Below are 20,842 nucleotides of genomic sequence, written 5' to 3'. Positions count from 1 at the left end.
AACTAAAACTATTTCCCAATTGGTCAATGCGCATATATTAATATTTTGATAGGAGCTTGGGTTTATTTAATTATAAATTTGAGAACACTCATACAATATAAGCTTCTTTAATTATCAAATCGCTGTCTCACTCGCCACAAAAGAAATATTATTATATGAAGGCTTGAAGCCTAGTAGTCAAATATATTAAGTAGTGCCTATTTCTGGACAATGAAAAGGGGGTGTAAATATTAAATTATATCTACAATAATTTAATAAAAAGAATATCTTCTTTGGTGCAAACAATCTTAAAAATGCATCTACCTTTTTCCAAATTTAAATATTATCCCATTTAACCTAAAAAGAGCCCATGAAGAGCCCCAATTGCCAATTTACAAAGGCAAGTAGGATCGTAATGCGGCAACTCGATTGCACTAAAAGGAGAAATAAAAAAGAGAGAAAAGAAATCTTATCTTAGATTCGCTTCGTCGAATGTAAGATATCCAAACAAAATCTTATGACTAGATTCACAACAAGCTTAATTCTTCGCAGTGTCAAGAATAAACAAAAGCCCTATTCCTCTCATCAACATTTTATACGTACGAGTAATGCTCCATTGCTCCTGCTTTCCTGCCACTATCCCTTGTCTAGCACAAAATGGATAATTAAATTGCGTATAGATTTGGGTCCGTCATTGCTTACTCAAAGACCACTACTATTTTCCAATATAACTCGAGCATTCTTCGTCAAATTAATAAAATAAAGAAAGCCTTTGCTTGTTGCTCATCGATAATTCTTTTTTTCCTCTCTCTCAAAAATCTTCTAAATGCATTCTAAACTATATGAGAAATTATAACCTTGTGAGTATATATATATATATATATATATATATATATATAAATATATATATATATATAAAGCTGGATAACTTCTTATTAGATTTGTTATCGCCCCGATAAAAGTTGCTCATGCATGGATAGGCCAGGAATGTGGATTCTCTGCAGCTCCGTCCGAAGGAATTTTCTACGTCCTGCCAGATTAAAAACTCTCAACCTTCTTTTGTCCCTATTAAAAATGGCTGCATAACCCAAATGCAGCAGATTCCTGAAGGTAGGTTTGGAGAGGATATGTTGCCTTTTTAATTAGATTCTAAACAAAAAGAGGAACTATAAAGTTTGAAAAAGTAATTTGTATTAAGGGCCAGTGGAGAACCTCAATTAAGTTTAACAACAAAAAGACATGACCACACCCTGACGGTGACCACATTACATATATAAATATAAATATATATATGTTTAGGGCCAAATCTAATGCAATTATGTGAAACATATGATAAGGTGTTCGTAATTTAGGAAATTAGAGGGGGCCAATCTCTCTGGCTTTAAGAGAATTATTTGGAGACATGATCCCATAGGTTGAATTGGAATCCACTAATAAATTGCACTTTTGCCTCTCTTCTCTCTCTCTCTCTCTCCCTCTCATCAGTGAAGAGGATGGTGTGTGTTTATCTCTTTCCATGGGAAAAAGAGAACTTTCCTCTTCACGCTGCTTGTTTTTCTCGTACATTTCTTCATTAGACTCAAAACAATTAGTACTAACTTTGGTTTGTGTTTTAGTCACTAATATTGTTCATTGGGAGCTACATTCTTAAGTGAAGGGCTCACGTAAGATAATATCATTCGGCTACTCAATAAATATTAGAGGTGACATAGTTTATGATTTAGTTGATTCACATATGAAGACGAAATGTGAATAAATATCGATCGACGAGAGAATGATAAGCCTTCAAATCCATTGGCATATTGACTAAATGATAAGCAAATCTTAGTTTAATATTTAGCTTGAAATGTCGCCCACCGTTAGACTTAACTGGCATTATAAATCAAAGTATTGGAGATCATGGGAAGAGCACATTGGTATTGCCAGGGACGAAATGGTGGCATATGTAATATAACGGCCCCTGATGGAATGACAATTGATATGGCCAATTGGCCAAACCACCTATCTAGCTTTCTAAAAAGCAAACCCTAATGAATAATAATAACAATAATTATTGTTCGTCACTCTCCTTAGTCTCCTATGTGTATGTGTATATATATATATATATATATATATATATATTGCCTCTCCTCTCACAGTCTAGAAGTAGATCAACATAGTCCTCAGAGTCTAAGGGAGAGAAGAAAAAAGAAGAAGAAGAAATTTAGTACTTAGTTACGTACATTAATGGCGATTCGAGTAGCACTTCCGCTCGTTCTGATAATGTGTTTGGTGTTCGTCGGGATGCCCGAAGCGCGAGTCATTCTCGAGAGTCGTGCTGAGCTCGACGGCGGCCATGAAGGCGGGGAAGGGGTGGAGATTTTGGTGCATAAATTGATGGGGAGGGGGAGGAGTATTATGGCTGCTGGTGATGGCAAGAGAGAAGTACCTGGAGGACCAGACCCACAGCATCATTTTTAAGCCTTGCAAACGGCATTAATGAAGCAGTAGTACCTGTGAAGCTGCGAGGTCTTTTAGTAAAGGATGCAAGATTGGTAGCTTTGCTTTAAGGTCGATGTTTGGATTTTTAGAGCTTTTTATCTTGTGTGATGCAAGTATTGATGTTTACGTGAAGTGGACCATCTATCTCTATCTATTTATCTGTCAACCTATGTATCTTTCTACCTGTGGGTCTTTTTTAATGGAAAGAATTGTGGGATTGTGATGGGTGATGGACCTGATCATCTCCTCCCACTTTTCTGGCCCCCTCCTATTTTTTTCCTCTTCTTCTTCTTCTTTTTTAATAATTTTACTTAGATCCTAAACTAGTTATCTATTTTCATATGAACTTTTGAGATATTCCTTCTTTTTTTTCTCTAAAAATAAGAATATAAAGGTCACAAATATTTTGGCATACTAATCAAGTGATAATTTTTGGATTAAAAATAGAATAAAAAAGTAATAGGAAAAGTATGTGTTTCAAAAAGAAGTTAAGGGGGGTATATATGAATATTTTCTATTTTCTAAGAAAATATTTTTAAGTTGATTATTTTATTAAGCTTAATTTTTAAGTTATAACTTGATAATTGAGAAGGGAGAGAGATCTGGATACTGTTGGACATAAGTCTCATATTTAGCTACGTTGAAAATAGACTTAATGACAATTACAAATATTCGTACATAATGGAGTAGGGAAGATAGGAGAAAAACAAGCCTCCTATTTGGCCATCATCCACATCACTGTAGAAAAAGCACATCAAAAGGTTTGATGGGCCATAAACTCAATGCTGCATTGGTGTATGGAGAGCGAAACAAAAGATACGAAGGATGATTATAGTTGATAAGCTAACACAAGCCATCATGTCCTCGAACTAGGTTAGATACCTGTAGGTGGCAGACGCCATGACAATGGAGGATGTCAGAGCTGACATAAATGGCGCATGATATATATATAAGACGAGCGGAGATCAATGAGGTGGTCTGTGGGCGAACACATTAATAATAATAATAATAATATTTATTATTTAAATAATATAAATTATTTAAAGAATATGTAGTTAAATGGATATCTAACATCCAAAAAATTAACCTAACCAATATCCATATCCATATTCGAGTTTTTTATTCGTATTCGAATCTTTATCTAATTTTTTTTAAAAAAAATTCTACATATATTTAAATCAATATATATATGCGGTCGAGTAGAAATTTTTTATCCGAATTTAATTTGAATCGAGTTGAATAGTGAATGAAGTCGGAGTTAATCCCATTAGTTTTTAAAAATATAGGAGAAAGAGGGAGAGGAGAAGAAAAGGAGAGGAAAATGAGAAAAATGAAAGAAACATCACAAGGGAGAGGAAAATGCCTCTCCCTATTACATAGTTAAAATGGCTAAGGTAGAGAAAAGGGGGAAGGCAGACAGAGGCTTTTAAGAAGAGAGGAGAAGAAATGTCTGAAACCCATGCAGGGTTTACCTCTAGGGGCTACAAAATTATGAAAGAAAGTCTGCTACAAAATTATGAAAGCATTTATGAAAAGGCCCATTCATATATCTATAACAATACCTCCTAATCTATCCTAGAAAAAGGAAAAGGAAATGTGCTAACTATACATAGATCTGAGAATAGAAATGTGTGAAGTAGTGAATTAAACCAATAATATTGTCCTCTGATTGCAAAAACCCAACAAATCCAAACTATAGCATATGCTACTTCACTAGAAAATGAAAGCCAACCCCTAGGCTACAGCGGCCTGAAAGAAGAAAGTATTTGATCACTAGTATTTGAATGCCTTATCTTTTTAAACGACAGAAAATTTCAATGCCGACATAGGTCAACCCAATCAATGGATCGTCGAATGATTTGCAAGAATAATTCCACTTTATAACTTCCTTAGCAAATGTGGATCAAAATACGTGTTATCTGCAAAGAAGGGTTATTTTATATTTACAGTACGCATATTTCATGTTAAATGTATATATTCAATGGATGCAAATATATCACAATTAGTTACCGTTATTCCACATTATAAATCCATTGAACTGGCAGTAGCATTTCCTTGTCACAATAAATTATTATACCTTCTCATGATAAAAATTCTTCTCAGGAACTGCCTTCAAACACTTCTTACAAAACAAGACATGGTTACAGAGTTGGAAAAAGAAAACAAGAAAAAGCTCTAGAGAATTTAGGCTAGCAGATATAACAATTCATTACATAAGTCAAACAAGACATGGAGAATACTAGAACTAGGCTCACTCTCCGCATCGCTCTTGTAATTTTACTTGCTCCACTACTGGATATTTCTTTCTTGCATCAGTGTTTCTATCTTTTCAATGTCTTCAGGCGTGTCGACACCATGTGCATCATGGTCAACTTTGATAACCTGCAAATTCGCAAGAGATGTCTTTCATATTACAATTGCATGAACAACATGCATGATGGGTAGCACAAGGACTTAGAAGTAGACAGCCTACAGCCATAAAGTCAATCATGCAAAAATAGTTGTGCTAATACTCAGAGAAACCATAATAAACATTTAACTGAAAAAAGATTCTTCAGGGGGCAAATTAACAAAATTTGTATACAGCATATCTGAAATTACCTTCATCTTGTATCCATTCTCAAGAACTTTCAGTTGCTCCAGGTCTTCTTCCAGTTGCAAAGGGGTAGGTGGAAGCTCTGAGTAAGTCTTTAAAAATTTGGAATCAAAGCTCTGAATGGAGAGAATGACAAATATTAGTAAATACTGTTGGCACGGATTTGTTGATTGGTGCAGATAAACAATGTAGAAACGCAAGCGAAAACATCATTATTCAACCACCGCAATGTGGCATACTAAAAAATCAAGATATCTGCGCAAGAAGTACCTGAATACCCAAATGAAGAAGATATGGGAAATGAGGGTTTACTTTCCCTGTCCTGAAATAATAGAATACGCCAAACAGCAATATGAAAAGTCATAACGTGATCATGAGAGAGCCACAAAACCAATAACCATAACAGAGCCACTAATCCAGCATATAAAAGACTCACTTGTTAAATGGAATCAACCCCCTTGAGAAGTAAATTGCATAACCACGATTGTCTACTACACACTTAACTCGGTTTGAGTCAAATGCATCTTCTGGTTTCAGTGAAGTGACAGCTGTGCTGAAAACTGCATCAGGAGCTTCCTATGTACCAGAAGTCCAACACAATTATTTTTACATTTGAAGACGGCAAAGAAAGAGGGAAAAAGAGTAACAATGAAGAAAGGAGGGGGAAGTGCATGTCTAAACATAACAGTAATATCTATCCAGAGATGGTATAGGGGGAAAATGACTCAACTAGTAGTTGACAGGGGAAAAATACTCCAAAGCAAGAATTTTTTAGATTATTTGCACAAAGTACGAGAAGAATGCATGGTAAAACAAAAAAGAAGTTAGAGAGCAGGTTGTATCATGATTATACACCGTAACTGTAAGATTTCAAGTGTAAAATCATTATCTTGACGAGATTAAGATTTACTCTGGACACCTTGAGCGACAATAAAAAATTTATTACATAAGATAACCCTCCTAAGCAAAGTCACACTTGAAATTTATAGACTCACAATTCAAGAACTGTAACTCTATACATCACATCTTAATGTCAGTAATCAGTATGTTAACCAACTGCCTGTACTGATGAGGGGAAGACAAGGACTTGAAGTTATCACAGCCAGAAAGGAAGTTTAAGATGCATAAAGAAATGTTGTTCCAGAGCAGCATGAAAATAAACTGAACACTTTTACTGTGTGACTTTCAAATTTCTTTGTAGGAAGAAAGATGCAGATTAATTTTACCAACCTTTCTAAATCTCAACTATATATATTTTTCTCAATACACTAGTTGCATCCGTTAACTAAAATTACTTGCCTTCCATTATGAGAAATATAAGAGGAGATATGGTCAAATCCCAGAAGGCTAATTAGATGAGGAGGTAGCTCACCCATAACACACCCACTGAACTGAAAAGAGTAGGGGAGGGGGCAGATAATTGGTAATAACTTAGCATAACGATATACCACTTTGATTTTAAGAAATCTAGAGAACTACTTTTGATTTTGATAAATCCATCTACATAATGTCAAGTGGAACAGAGAGATTTCATGGTAATGAAATCATAAGCATTTTTAGTTTTTTACTCTTGCAATCCAACTCTGAAAGAGGTTAAATCTAGAAGCTTAGAAAAGTGAGGCTTCTGATTCTCATATTAGCAGCGAGTCATTTTCACCTAATCTTAAGGAGTAGTAAAGCAACACAAATATTGGCCAATGCAGCTAGCCTGGGCATGAGAAGTAAAAGTGCATTACTGGCCTTATTATGCAATCTAAGAACTGTTAGTTAGAAAAAGTGAAAAACATTTAACAGAAACGGAAGATGCATTAAAAGTTCCATACATAAATAACCACCTGCAATGCTTTAACAATGCCATCTATAATCTCCGGTTCAATAAGTGGCTCATCTCCTTGAATATTGACAACAACATCATACTTTTTACCAAGCTTCTGAAGTGCTTCATTACAACGTTCAGTTCCTACAAGCAGAAAAGGTTTATCAATAGCTGCAGAAATTTGGATACCTTAATCTAATCTATAAAGGAAAAGAAGAAACCATTTTTGCATGATTCTGATGTCATTATAACATCTGCTCCAAATGCTCTACAACATTCTGCAATTTTTTCATCATCCGTCGCCACAACTACCACAAGAGGCAGATACACAATCATTAAAGAATAAGAAGAATCAATAGTAATAATAAATTACTATATCTTATGTAGGCATACAACATCTCAAAATATATCCTATGAGCATGATTTCAGAGTATTGGATCATAAAATTGGTATGAAGATATATCTTTTTAATAAGAAAAAGCTGAAGTTTAGCCAGTCTAAATATTGGAGCAGCAGATTCATACTTCTGAAATGATATATGGCACTAGAGATTGTACAGATTTAAGATCAAATGTTCTTCCCGGTGGAGGTTTTAATTGAACTGAGATTGTACAGCCAAGAGTATGTATGGAAACAACCAGCTTTACTTACCAACATGGTCCAGGGTAGAAGCCAGCTTGGCTCTCTCCCATGTTCTCTGCAAAAGTAAAATGAAGAACAACTGAATATCACTATTTATTCAAGCACAAAAATTGAAAAAAAAGAAGAAGTAACTTTTAAACCACAACTGGTTATTATTCTAAAAATTGCATCCAAATCAGAAAAAGGAATAAATCCCCTCTAACTTCTATTGCCTCCAAAGACCGACTTATCGACAAGAGGACAATTAATTCAAGAATAAACCGTTTATCCAACACATTCTAGTACCAAATATATTCAAATTTGCGAGGGTTCTTTGACTTCTTTCCTGTGCATCAAGTAGTATGAGAAGACAGTTCTGATGTCAAAGTTGTCAGCTTTACCAAAATCTATGACTTAAAATCTTGCAAAACCTATCAAAATGTTACTCCTCCAAATTTAAACAATTAACCATCACTATGTCGCATTTCCAATTTATGTTCTCCAGCCCTTCTTTACAAGAGAAAGATTCTACAAACCCCATAATTAACTCCCACAACAATGTATTAAAATCACTAGGGTAACAGCAAAAGAACTCATACAGATTACATCCAGTACACTAGGCTTCCCTAGAATGTCCGAAATACGAATCTCGAGGAAGGGTAGGAGAACCTGGATCATAGGCTTCCCTAGAATGTGGACGAGGGGCTTGCCCTCAAACCGGGAGGAGGCGAATCGAGCCGGGATGATCCCGACTACCCGGCTCCGGAAACTTCTCGAAGGCCAGCGGAAATAGAAGGCGGCGTGGGCCGCCGCTGCCGCCGCGATGGCGGCGCCGACGACGAGGCCGTGCACTATCCACGCCTTTCTGCTTCCTGATTCCGATGAATCTAACGGAGAGCAGATCGCCATCGACTCGTCCTCCGCAATAATTACTCTTTCTTCTCGGGAGTAAAATTTTAAAAAAAAAATAAAAGAGAAAGGAAAATCGGATAAAGCATATGTATACACACACACACAGAGATCAGATCAGATTCAATAGCTAATCGTATACTGCCAACTATTCGGAAATAGGAAGTTCATGCATCAGAGCTGTAGATCATCTTCCCTTTCGGGTGGACAGATGGCGGTATCAGCTTTATCCCGCCCTGAAACTAAGAATGATTAACTCCGATTTTAAATAATTATTATAAAAAATTATTAATTAATTTTATAATTTGACGTTGCAATCTGTACGCAACTGTTCTTTTTAATTCGGAGCAATAGTTTAGTCGGCCATGTACAAACTTAAAATCTAAACTAGATAAAATTTAGTTCACGAGAGTGACATACTTTATAAAGTTGATGATAAAATTTTAGAAAATGTCCAAATTTATTCTAAGCTTATAGATCTTCGAATAATGATGTACTTGATAAATTAAGTGAGACATTAACAGGAAAACTCAGACAAAATTATATTTTACATCCGGTTGGTTAAAAGTCTAAATTTACGTCACTCTCTTGAAATTTTATTTGCATTAATCTTACCCTTTTATATATATATATATTCAAACTAAAATTATTATTTTTTATTATATTTTAATATACGGGTCAAATTAAAATACTTATTAGAAACAAAATTATCCATAATTTAGTAACTTCTTAATACATCTAGAATAATACTGATTAAATTTTATTCGATGAAAGTATAATATATATATATATAATTAAATATAATAAAAATAATTTTAATTTAATATATTTGTAATAGGGTAAAGTAATACAAATAAAATTATAGGGGTTACAAAATATTTAGTCCTAACAACAATATGGATAAAAGTGATTAAGTTTAAATATATAATAAGAAATAAAAATTGGATTAAACCACGGGAGAATAAATTATAAATTTATCATGAAATCTCACAAGAGAAGTACGTTGTAGACAGTTCGGGATTGGGTCGAACTCGAGCTAGATGGAGATCGAGTGCAGTGCAAATTAATCATTCATCTTAAAATTTGATAGTTTCTTAGTATATTGGCGTTAATTATTAGAGAAAAATAAAGATAATTTAACACCACTAGTATCTCTGGAGATACTTCTTATATCTTTGTACCACCAAATTAATCTAGTCATTGGGATATTTATTTGATCCCAGATAGTATACATTAGTATAATTTAAGATTGTGGACATCTTGTCCTTTAACATACCTCTTATTGGCGAGAGACCAATGGCTCGAATCAAGTCTAAATCCAGTGAATTCAATCACCAATTAAGAGATCAAAAAATTGGTTCGATTTGATTAGATTTTAGTCCAATCCTGATCGGATAGAAATATCTTGGACATTTATATGTAAGACCCTACATTATGTGTTTATTGTAAAGTTTTAAGTGACAGGTTGGTTCTTCCGACGGTTTTATTTATAAATTTTATAAATATTTTATTCCAACTATTAGATTGAATTATTTTTTTTATTATTTGTTAGTTCGAAAATTAAATATGAGTTAAACAAAGAGCCAACTATTTTTATATACAGAGATACTTAGGTCATACCTAGCTTTTATCTATCTAGTCTAGACTTTAAACAATATGCATGAATAATTACTTTGAACTAAACGCTACCGGGTTGTTACTTTAAACTAATGAAACGGAGCAATCAATCGAATCGAACCAGACCATCAAACTGCTAAACTATTAAATAATTTTTTTATAATATTATTTAGATTTAGAATAAAACCCACAGGGAAAGAAAGTTTGCTTACCGACTCCATTTGAGATGGTTGGTATTGAACCATTTTCAACGCTGTCCTTCTATTATTTTGTCCCATTTCGTTGTTTAATCCGCTTGAGACTTGCTCGTGAAGGCACAAATTCTCACTTTTCCTATTCCCTTTCCCTATCGCTGGAGAAGAGCGAGTAGAGAAGAGAAGTCTAGAAACCCTAACTCTAGTTCTTGATCTTTTCTTCCATGGCTTCCGGTGGATCCTCCGGCCGACCTGTCTCGGGCTCCCGACCCTTCGATTTCGGCTCCGATGACGTCCTCTGCTCCTACGACGACTCCGCCTCCGCCTCCCAGGGTCTCTCCAACGGGAGGCGATCGGATACTTTGGGGAAGGTATAGTTTCGATGAACCTTTGTTTCTCTTGTACTGATCGTTATCCAGCTTTGGCTTCGTACTGGAGATTTTAAAATAAAGGTGTTAGGTTCTTATTTGATTGTCTTTGGCTCCCGTTCCTGTTTTGATCTACTAGTTTCTTATTTCGAAAATTTTTAATTTGCTTTTATTTGATTTATGTTGTGTAGAGAAGAAGAAACGTTATATAACGTCAAAATTATTCGGTGATCCATTTCGTTTCTCCCATTGTGGAAGCCCTAATCCATTTATATCATCGATAGAGAAAGAAAACAATTCATTGGAATATTGGTAGGAAGAGAATACTTGGAAATTTTCAATTTTGTTGGGAAGTTTGTCCGCATTTTGCCCTTGATGTTATACATCATGTTGGCAATTGTACTTTTAATAGGTGAAGAATCTTCTTTTTTTGTGGCACTACTTTATTTTCCCCAATTTTGGGGATCAATTTGTATAACTTTGACATCGCTTACAATTACAGTTTAATGATACTTAGGAATCTTGCATTTGTTTAAAATGTTTGTGTTGGCTTTCCATGAATTCTCTTTCTCTCTCCCCCTGCCATTCTATTAGTATCTCCTAAAACCCAATGCACTCGCATAATCAATGTCAAGAAGGATTTGTTGGAACTATCAATATTCTATTACTAGCAGACAGTTATCAACCTATTATTATCAGATCTCTATATAATTGTACTAATTTCCTAGCTGTGGTACTTGCGATGAAATTTCTTGGTAGACTACTAAAAACAGAAAATTTCCCCTTCTTCATGGAGTAATTGGAAAGAGCCTAGATGTCAAAGAAGTTTTGAACTTCTGACATTGAGAATTATGTTTGTCTTTCAGACAAAATGCTCAATAGAGAAAATGAAAAATGTATTGTTTTTCTATATCATCTTTGTTAGTTTCAATTAAGATTTTATACAAGTTTGTTTTGATCTAGAATTCTCCATATTTCTATCAAAGGTAATACATTCTTTCTTTTTTTTTCCAAACTAGTATTGTTAGAGAATATGATAAACTTATGGTTTGCATTCTTAATTTGAGCAGGATTTCCATGACAGCAGAATGGGGAGACCATTGATAAATATTTACGAACAAGAAGATTATTCCAAAGAGAATGTACTATTAGCTGTTGAGAAGTGCATGAAAAAATATGCTGATAATATACTGCATTCTCTTGAGGGAGTCAGTGGACGTCTGTCACAACTAGAGATCTATTGCTATAAACTTGAAAGATCAATAGGTGAATTTAGAAGTGAAATGACTCAGGATCGTAGTGAAGAAGATTTAAAGTTCAAGTCTCTTGAGAAGCATCTTCAAGAGGCAAGTTTGCACTTAAACTATCAGTTTTTTCATTTTTGTTGGAGTACATGATTTTTCGCTTGTTCTTTTCGAATCATCGATTCACCATGCACTAAGAGATGATCATTCTTTTGAACGCCAGATCCACAGGTCTGTACAAATCCTGAGGGACAAACAAGAACTTGCTGAGACTCAGAAGGAACTCACAAAACTTCAGCTTGTACAGAAGGAATCTACTCAAAAAAATGAAGAGGGTGTCACATCATCAGTATCAGAGTCAAAGAAGCACGACGACCAGCCAGAACCGGCAAACCAACTAGCTATTGTACCATCTGGCCAAGCTAACATACCACAGTCACTTCCATCGCAAATCCAATTTATCCCACCCCAGATACAACCTTACAAAGAGCAAATCCCACAGCAGGCAGCATCTGTTCCTCAGAGTGTGAGACAGGACCATTATGTTGTGAACCAAGCAAATGCATACTATCCACAGCGTCAAACTGCAGTACAGGACCAGCAGAGCCAGACATTTCAACCTGAGGTTCAATACATGCAAGCAAGATCTCAGAGTCAGGATCTCCCTACCCAAGATCCAGCACAGCGACCTCAAATGATGAATCAGGCGCGCTCACAATCATTTCCTCAATATCAACAGCAATGGCCACCGCAACCCCCTCAGCAGTTTCAACCACAGGTGGTGCAACCGCAACAACCTAGCACTCAGCAGCTTCCACCAAAAGTGGTGCAACCACAACTACCACCTTTGCAGGCTCAAATCGGATCTCAGGCTCCACCATCTTATCCTCCATACTCATCTTACCAGCCTGGCAATCCAGTTCCTGAAACATTCTCTGGCAGCATGGCTAAACAGGGTCAATATTCCACAATTCATCAGCCTGGTGCAACCCGCTCTGAAGTTGCGCCTTTGGGTTATGGCGGACAAGGTGGCACCACACCGACACAGCATAATACACAGGGTCCGTATGGACCACATATGACCAAGGTTGAGTACACAAGCACTGCATCCTACAGACCGCCTGTAAATGTACAAGGTTACAATGCCCCATACAACTATTCAGTTAGCAATGTTCCACCTGCCCACTCTCCGCAACTGCCTTCCAGCGAGTATGGCAGGTCGCGTCATCCAGGACAGCAGATAATGCTGAATCACCCTTATGGCGACATGATTGAGAAAGCTATTAGTATGGGATATCCGAGAGAGCAGGTTATTGGTGTCACCCATAAGATGGCAGAGAGTGGTCAGCCTATGGACTTCAATGTGCTGCTCGACCGGCTGAATGGAGGATCTGCCAGCATGCCCCCACGAGAATGGTGAAGGTAACATAATAGTGTCATCAAGTTTCGGACCTGCCTCCATATCTGAGTGAAGGTGCTTCAGTGAAGTGCTTTTGCAGTCCTTGCAGAATTCGGTTTCTTGTTGATTGTAAATATGGTTGATTTTTCCAGAACAGTTATATCTTTGTGATTTATGTGCCTTTACAATATAAATAAGTGATGCACATGTCTGTGAGTGATTATCAGAAGCTTCATATCTGTCTGGCAAGAATTTTTCATTGAACCCCATTTTCCTGGTCAGCAATTTGTTTGTTGTACACGAAAGCCATTAAATTAGTTTGACCTGTACCATCCTAACACGATCTCAATCTAGAAGCTGGGAAAACTGTTCATAAAACCTACTCGATAATTTTGAATATTAATGTGTATTGTCTTTGTCCGGGAATATGGATGCAAAGCATTATATTGTTTCTCCAGAAAGTTGTTTAAGAATTTGACACGATATGTCTGATCCATGAACAATTGCATAAAGATGAGTAGAAAGTTATGGCCTTCATGCACCTCTTATATGTAGAGGTACTCGCACGTCTAAATCTATCGGAACAAACTACTGCATAGCATACAAAAAGAAACCGGTCATAGTGTTACATATATGTGCCTTGATTATTATACTACATAACTTTGCTTGGTACTGACAAGCAGCAGCAGCCAAATACCTCATGGACTAGTATCATTTGATTGGCATCAGCAAATGACCACTTTGGCGTTGCTGACTTCTATATGCTGTGATGAGCATCCGCGTTTTCTCTGTATTACTACAGGATCTTCTTTGATCCTGTTGCCGTATTGTCACTGCTTTGCAGGTTGCAGCAGCTGAAATATATAACGCTTGTAGCATTGAACCATGCTGCTGCTTACCACCGACTACTACTTCCGTAACGAGGTAGACTCTTTGTATGTCTATCACTATCTCGGTATCCTTTTCCTCGCTTCTTAGCTCCTGACTCCTTCCTAACCCCATTTTCTTCATGCCTCCTGGTGTCCAGCTTTTCTCTTTTACTGGCTTTCTGTTTTGCTTTTGAGGCATGCCTCCTCTTCCCAGAAGACAATTCACTGTCATCCTCAGTGACTATATTCTCCCTCGGTAAGGGTTCATCATCCACCAACTGCCAGTTATATATCATGTCATTCCCATTTTCAAATTGATGGGCAATTGGTTCTCCAGCTCCCCGGAGCAAGCTATCAAATGTAAGCTCTCCATTAGTTCCACCTTTACGGTCAAGAAGCAGAGAATCCGGTCTAATGATGGTACCCAGGATGCTCCTGTTATGGCCTAAGCTGATGATGGTGTTTGCGTCCGTTAGTGTAGAGTATGCCATCGAAAAGGCTGATTTCACCTGCAGCATGTAATATATAGTTCTGTAACAAAGTTAACGGCAAGAATAACTATCCATGCAAGTATCAGGACTGAGAACACCTGAAGAGATTAAGGGACAAAAATGACAACAGTGATTGAGCTCAATTTTGGGCAATGTCCTCCAATGCAGAGATTTATCTAACTCCTACATAAGTTTCCTTCAGTTTTTCTCCAACCCAATAATTGCTACTTTTGAATGGAATAGGTCCTTGATAAGTGGTCTTTGTATGACATTTCAGAAGAACAATATTATAACTATCCTTTTGTAACTTGACCTCATTAAGTGAGATACATATTACAATTTCTACAAGGTTGATAAGTTAGAATACATTAGGAAAAGCAAGCACATTTGTTTAAAAATCTTTATTCTGTCGAGCACAAGGGTACTTGAAATAAGCATCAAAAGAAATTAGCCTATATTTACAGACATGAAAAACACTAAATGTCAGAAAAATTCAGACCATAAATGTTACCTTAAAGTAGTTATAGGAGTTCTTCCCAATGTCATTATCTGGTGCCTATACCATTGAAAACATTATCCAAATATAATAAGTCTCTCGTTACTGGTGGACTCTAGAGACCAGATTGCTAAACCTCAGAAAACACAAGCAGCTCACCTGGGGATCCTCAATGGAGAGAAGATACGGTCGATCTGAATTCATAAATCTACAGAAAATGCGCATAAAAATGTCATGACTAGCAAAACAGAAGAATAAAAAAAAATGTTAAAGTGAGAGCGCAGAACAGTTCAAATGACTGAAGCAAGCATACAGTTAAAAGACTGTTTGTCGTGACTACTCTAATATGACAATCATTCTTCATGCAACTGAGCTACGTTAATAAGTCATGGGACCCATAACTGAACCACAGGTGGTATGCTTACTCCTTTAAGCAGTTGCATGACCTCCCTCTAGGTGTAGTTAAGAAGAATAGTAAAGACCAGATCACATCAGCCCATAGATGAAGAGAGAATTTGTATCCTCTTTTGACTTGATTGCACTATTCAGTGGTAACCTATGATGACTTACATCCAACACTAAAGAACGGATTTCCAAATTGATAAACACAAATCACTAGTGAGAAGAGAAACTATGGTTCTCCACCTTCTGTAACACAACTAACAGAAGTGCAAATAATTATCCTGCAACTACAGAAAGTGCATCCATAGACACATGCAAGGAAAGGAAAGTCTATTGACGGTTAAAAACAGGAACCAGGTGAAGACAGTATAATTATACCCCTTATCACTCTTCAAGAAAAAGCTACTTTTCGAACTGCAAGAGACGCCAATGTCCCAATTGTTCAGCTTGCGCCCAAAAAAATCAAAGAAATTAACCTGTTACGCAAATACAAGGTTAAAATAAAGCCACCATAGGGTAGGTTAATGTTCGTAGCAACATATCAAATGACACATCTACACACAAAAGACCTAGTGATGACTAGGAGCAAACTAAGGATACTGTATTTAAGCAAAATATGTGTGTCAGTTAAGTTTAAGTTCGTCATTCATTAAAATATAGCATCAGAACCAATCCCAAATTGTAGGCAGAAAAGAAAGTACAGATGATGATTGTTGGATGACAATGTGGAATTAAATTTTGATGTTCTATTTACTGGCTGAGTTGCAAGCCACTTTTTTTGGGCATGATTATCAATTCACTTAAAAGTATAAAATATTGAAGAACCATGTAAACATTTCAAATTTGATATGAAGATGTTGAAATTATGAACATTAAACATATTCATTCACCCTCCAAAAAGGTCGTCTGCTTGTAATACATAAACATATTTCATCAGAATGTGTATGTTATAGATATACCAGAAGAATAATAAAATAAAAAATCGGTATGGAAGTGTCAACGCAATTTTGTCCTCTTAAGATCAAGATACTAGCCATAGGACTCTACAGAGACATCCTTTATTCATTTCTTTACCTTCTACAAGTTACGATGCTGAACTGCAGAATAACATGCATTAGTATTAGAAATCTGATCTACATTTAGTAACACATAATTGAAATATTAAAAAACAAAAAGTTATGTTAGCCTATCCCACCCTCTGCATGGCATACTGCCTCAAGAACCAAAGTGGTGAAGGAAGAAATTTGTTATAAACGTCATAAAGTCAGTTGTCAGATAGTTTTCATCTCTAAGATGCAATTAACAAAAATATTAAATGATGCTGAATCGCATGCCAAGGTACTTTCATTCTTTTTATATGCTTTCCGGACGAAAGTCTATTAGGTGCTTTATGAATGTATTATAAATCTAATTTTACAATTCTCTCATCAGATTTCCCTATCTAACAGAATGAAGGTCAACAAAACCAGAGACTTAAGAAAAAGAATACTCAGTACACAATCAAAAAGAAATTACATACCAAAAGAATTCCCAAATTGTGTTCCATAGATTGGTGGCGACCTTGTAAATCTTGTCCTTTCCAGTGCATCTAAAAGCAGGGAATTTTCCACATAAGGCCACAAATTTGACAGTGAAATTCGGATTAAGCATAAAACTACAAAAATTTATGCACCAAAACAGACAAAATAATTCTATCAAGGAACACAAAGGACATAAAATTTTACAAGCCTAGAGTATATTCCTTTAATTTAAGGCGCCATGAGCAAAAGTTAAGTTTATTACACGTGAGTTTCTATTAAGGCTCAGTTTTGCAAACACAACAAATATAAGAAACTTAGAAACACAGTTTGATTCACTCTAGAATTGGCACAACCAAAGAACAACATAACATTAGATATAAGATTGTCCTATTACCTGTAAGTGTGTTATTAGCATTGTAAGAAGAGCATAAGAGCCAATTCCGCCGGAATAGACCTGAAATAAAACAAAGGGAACAGGTAAATGTAACTCAGAAAAGTTTAGGTGGATTCCAAAGTCTAACAAGTAAGGAATAGTACTAGAAAGAAACCTCATTTAATTCTCTCTGCTGCAGAAAAACCTTCAGAATCAAACATAATGGCCGCAAAGGAGGTAACTTCTTCACAGCATCCTGGTAAACAAATCACGATGGAATCAGATTTCACAGGCAAGGCAGTAAGTGACTACAAGCTTTTGCTGACAAATGTATGGATAATCACATTCAACAAGATCGGTTCTAATATTACAATCTAGTAACCATCTGTCAGCTAAGCACTTTTCGCCACATATGGGGTGGTTAGCTAGATCACAACTCAGATATAAAAAAGTTCTAAGCAGATTAACTGATTTTCACAATTCTCCAGATTAGAGCCAAATTCTCAACAAAAGCAAAACAAGACAATAGAAGGGCTTGCTATAGAAGTTATAATGCTGGTTGACATACACAGCAATCTTTAAGGGGCAATCCACTAGAAAGTCCTCTCTACATGAAAATAAGCTATGAGAAAAAAAGATGACAACTTTTGATTTAAAGATTGTCTTCTTTCTCTAATACACAGTCAAGAAAAAGAGCCAAATGAATCTTAATCACATTATTGAGATCTATTAATTACATACATATTTCTGCAGAGAAAAAAAAAGGATCATAAGTGCTTAAGTTTCCAGAAGTACCTTGATAAAATCAGCAGCTTTGGGTCCACTATCCACATCAAAACTGGTAGATGAAAATAAAACACCAATTTACAAAGTAAGAACCTCAGAACCAGTTGTTATCATTATTAAGATTTATTACTTCAATCTGTACCTAATACATCAGTGTCAGAACAAGTTATAACAAATTGTTGAAAAATTGGATGCTACTCAATAACTTAAATTATTATTTGGAAATTGGAATCAAAAGATGATGTACCTGATATCAAAAGCTAGCCCACTTCGCTTTTCTATGAACTTCACAATTGGCACTCGAGCCTTTGCTATAACCTAGAGAAAGGAATGGCATCATATAGATGAAGCACTGAAGTTGTGCAGTAAAGAATGCGAGTTACTGATGTAATGTATGAGAACTACTGAAAACACAATAACTGGTACATTTCTACCTGCATCTTTCTAACAATACTTCTTTGGGATAATGCTCTAGCAAGAGCATAAAGGCCAACTTGTGGAGACTTCACCTTTGACTCCAAAATCACAACCTACAGCAGCCACGGTGAGCTAATAAGAAATATAGAAAATACCTCTGTATGAAACTTCCTTTACAGAAATGTGTATGGTATGGAAGCAAAAGGAACTTCTGACACTATCTGATGCAAAGTAAGTGAGCTGAAATTGAAATATGGCATCAAAAGTAAGTGCACCCAGTGCACTAGGCATCCATCCACCACGGAAGAGCCAGGGAGGACAACATATTGCAACGTTACTTCCATCACTGGGTAATGGAGTGATTATTCCACGACTCAGGCCGTCAAACCAAGGCATATGGCAATGTCATACGAGCTAATATAATACCATGGGAACATCATACAAGCTAATATGGTATACACATCAGACATTATGCCTTTCAAACATACATTTTGCCAGGAAATCTCGCAATTACAGATATATAGCAATAACGAAGAATCAAAAGAAGGAAAAATTATTGGCTTCGTAAATATAAAAGATGCAATGTACTTGCGTCGATATCACTCGTTGGCAGATACAGGCCCGTCCTAAAAGATCCAAAAACTTCCACCTACACAGTAAAAAAAACAATTGAAGAGAAAAGTAATGGATGAATCAGCTGTAAAGACATGATGTAAGAATCCAACAGCCAGCTCCACCACACCTTGCATTGAGGCCAAATGTGTTTTACAACCTCAAAAACAGATTGTACAGCAGCACTACGTGAAGCTTGTTCTTCAGGTGTTGGCGAGACAAAGTCGCAAAAATCAAGGATCTCTGCAGTAAACAGAATAACGTTATGATACCCCTGTACACATCATTTTTAAAAAATGAAAAACATATCTCTAGCACAATACACGCTCTTCGTTTGTGTAATCAGCGGCCAAAAACTCATCCAAACAATAAGGTAGGTTTACTTTCCTACCACTCCCCTAATCGACATCCTATTCTCTTGCGGGAACTGAGAAAGATTACCTTTGTGAAGCTGGAGCATGGGGCTCCGGAAGCGGCACCCGGCACGGAACCACGCCTTCTCCGACGCCCGAGGCGTCTCCGGCGTTCGACTTATCGAAGCCGACGTCCGCGGAGGCTGAGGAGGAGCAGGAGGAGACTCGTCGCACTGTGGGGTTTCGGCAGCGGATACGTCAAGGGAGAAGAAGTCGGCAGCGGCGATGTGCCCGGCGGGATTCTCCGCTGACGTGATCTCGTTACGGAAGACGGAGTAGGAAACCGCGGGATATTGGTCGTAGTCAGTGTCGGCGCCGAAGGCAAAGTCTGGTAAGGTTTCGTATACCAAGCCCTCGGTTTCCTCCATGGCTGGAGAGAGAGAGAGAGAGAGAGAGAGAGAGAGAGAGGGGTAGGGTTTTTGTGAGAATACGGATCCTTGGTTACGGGCGGCAGATGAATCCGCAGAAAGCCCAAAGAAGAAAGAATCGAATAGGATTAGTAGACGAAGTTTTAGCCGTTGGATGATTTTACGATTCGCACCTGCTATGATACCTTATTTACACATCTCACTCTACTCTTATTAGCCATTAAGCATAAACCACTCTGCCCCGAGTTCTAACCATGATCTTTGTTCACTATTGAAGTCACCGGACCAGTGTAACTAAATATTCAGAATTCAGAGTTGGCTCTTTCTCATATTAAACCCCCAAAAAATAGGATATGATTTACAAAATATAAAGTCTTAGATAAATAATTCATCTCAAACTCAACTTAATTTAAACTTTAGCTGCTGGAATATTCTGAAATCAGGATTCTTTCTTTCTTTCTCATTTTTAGTTCATCGTGATTTAAAAAGGGATTTTTTTTTTGTATTTTATTATAATACTAAGATAAATACTCATCTCCCTTGTTCCAACATCCATGATATTAGTAATACCATTGGAATGTTAATCAAAGTATTAATTATAATCAAATTTGATGGTGTGTGGTTATAAACCATGAATAAGCAATTCTTAATTTATGAACATGGGTTCTTATTCCTCAACCAAGCGGCTCTAATATATAGCAAATTAGCACCATCTAATCGACTATCTTGCCGGTCCAATTATATAACTAACTATAAGAGTTTTAGATAATTTATTAGGTTGTATTTGATCGGTGTATTGTATGAGCCTTAAATAAAATATATTTCTAGATAGAGAATGATGCTTGAATGTTATTCACCGATAAGGGAGAAT

The 20,842-nt window shown here is 36.4% G+C and overlaps 3 protein-coding genes across 3 annotated transcripts; 1 reads left to right on the top strand and 2 right to left on the bottom strand.

The window, feature by feature from the left end:
- Positions 1–4,474: 4,474 nt before the first annotated feature.
- LOC140758207 (3-deoxy-manno-octulosonate cytidylyltransferase, mitochondrial) lies at positions 4,475–8,511 on the bottom strand. Its single transcript, XM_073094322.1, has 8 exons — positions 8,163–8,511; positions 7,524–7,569; positions 7,094–7,180; positions 6,892–7,016; positions 5,493–5,632; positions 5,327–5,378; positions 5,062–5,172; positions 4,475–4,842 (listed from the first exon to the last, which is right to left on the bottom strand). Exons 1-8 carry the CDS (start codon positions 8,400–8,402, stop codon positions 4,750–4,752), a joined length of 894 nt encoding a protein of 297 aa, XP_072950423.1. The 5' UTR covers positions 8,403–8,511; the 3' UTR covers positions 4,475–4,749.
- Positions 8,512–10,255: 1,744 nt separating this feature from the next.
- On the top strand, positions 10,256–13,459 carry LOC140775322 (uncharacterized). The gene is made up of 3 exons (XM_073118583.1): positions 10,256–10,584; positions 11,652–11,927; positions 12,049–13,459. Exons 1-3 carry the CDS (start codon positions 10,438–10,440, stop codon positions 13,243–13,245), a joined length of 1,620 nt encoding a protein of 539 aa, XP_072974684.1. The 5' UTR covers positions 10,256–10,437; the 3' UTR covers positions 13,246–13,459.
- Positions 13,460–13,711: 252 nt separating this feature from the next.
- Positions 13,712–20,079, bottom strand: LOC140775397 (uncharacterized). The gene is made up of 13 exons (XM_073118702.1): positions 19,632–20,079; positions 19,321–19,433; positions 19,171–19,227; positions 18,596–18,691; positions 18,409–18,479; positions 18,171–18,213; positions 17,551–17,631; positions 17,397–17,456; positions 17,002–17,070; positions 15,861–15,958; positions 15,240–15,288; positions 15,096–15,140; positions 13,712–14,602 (listed from the first exon to the last, which is right to left on the bottom strand). Exons 1-13 carry the CDS (start codon positions 19,969–19,971, stop codon positions 14,120–14,122), a joined length of 1,605 nt encoding a protein of 534 aa, XP_072974803.1. The 5' UTR covers positions 19,972–20,079; the 3' UTR covers positions 13,712–14,119.
- Between the last annotated feature and the right edge of the window lie 763 nt (positions 20,080–20,842).

This window comes from Typha angustifolia, chromosome 1 (genome assembly GCF_048772165.1).
Source record: "Typha angustifolia cultivar Huaian chromosome 1, ASM4877216v1, whole genome shotgun sequence".
NCBI classification, from domain to species: domain Eukaryota; kingdom Viridiplantae; phylum Streptophyta; class Magnoliopsida; order Poales; family Typhaceae; genus Typha; species Typha angustifolia.
Note: the sequence above shows the minus strand (reverse complement) of the source record. Positions and strands in the feature narration are given on the sequence as shown.

What these genes read in the sequence shown, in the direction of transcription:
- LOC140775322 (XM_073118583.1), top strand. Translation starts at nt 10,438, where the DNA reads ATGGCTTCCGGTGGATCCTCCGGCCGACCTGTCTCGGGCTCCCGACCC. An exon ending in GATCGGATACTTTGGGGAAG is followed by an intron (nt 10,585 to 11,651) that starts GTATAGTTTCGA and finishes TAATTTGAGCAG; the next exon opens with GATTTCCATGACAGCAGAAT. An exon ending in TTGAGAAGCATCTTCAAGAG is followed by an intron (nt 11,928 to 12,048) that starts GCAAGTTTGCAC and finishes TTTGAACGCCAG; the next exon opens with ATCCACAGGTCTGTACAAAT.
- LOC140775397 (XM_073118702.1), bottom strand. Translation starts at nt 19,971, where the DNA reads ATGGAGGAAACCGAGGGCTTGGTATACGAAACCTTACCAGACTTTGCC. An exon ending in CATGCTCCAGCTTCACAAAG is followed by an intron (nt 19,434 to 19,631) that starts GTAATCTTTCTC and finishes TGTTTACTGCAG; the next exon opens with AGATCCTTGATTTTTGCGAC. An exon ending in AAGCTGCTGATTTTATCAAG is followed by an intron (nt 17,632 to 18,170) that starts GTACTTCTGGAA and finishes TTTGTTTACCAG; the next exon opens with GATGCTGTGAAGAAGTTACC.
- LOC140758207 (XM_073094322.1), bottom strand. Translation starts at nt 8,402, where the DNA reads ATGGCGATCTGCTCTCCGTTAGATTCATCGGAATCAGGAAGCAGAAAG. An exon ending in TAGGGAAGCCTATGATCCAG is followed by an intron (nt 7,570 to 8,162) that starts GTTCTCCTACCC and finishes TTACTTTTGCAG; the next exon opens with AGAACATGGGAGAGAGCCAA. An exon ending in GCATTGTTAAAGCATTGCAG is followed by an intron (nt 5,633 to 6,891) that starts GTGGTTATTTAT and finishes TCTGGTACATAG; the next exon opens with GAAGCTCCTGATGCAGTTTT.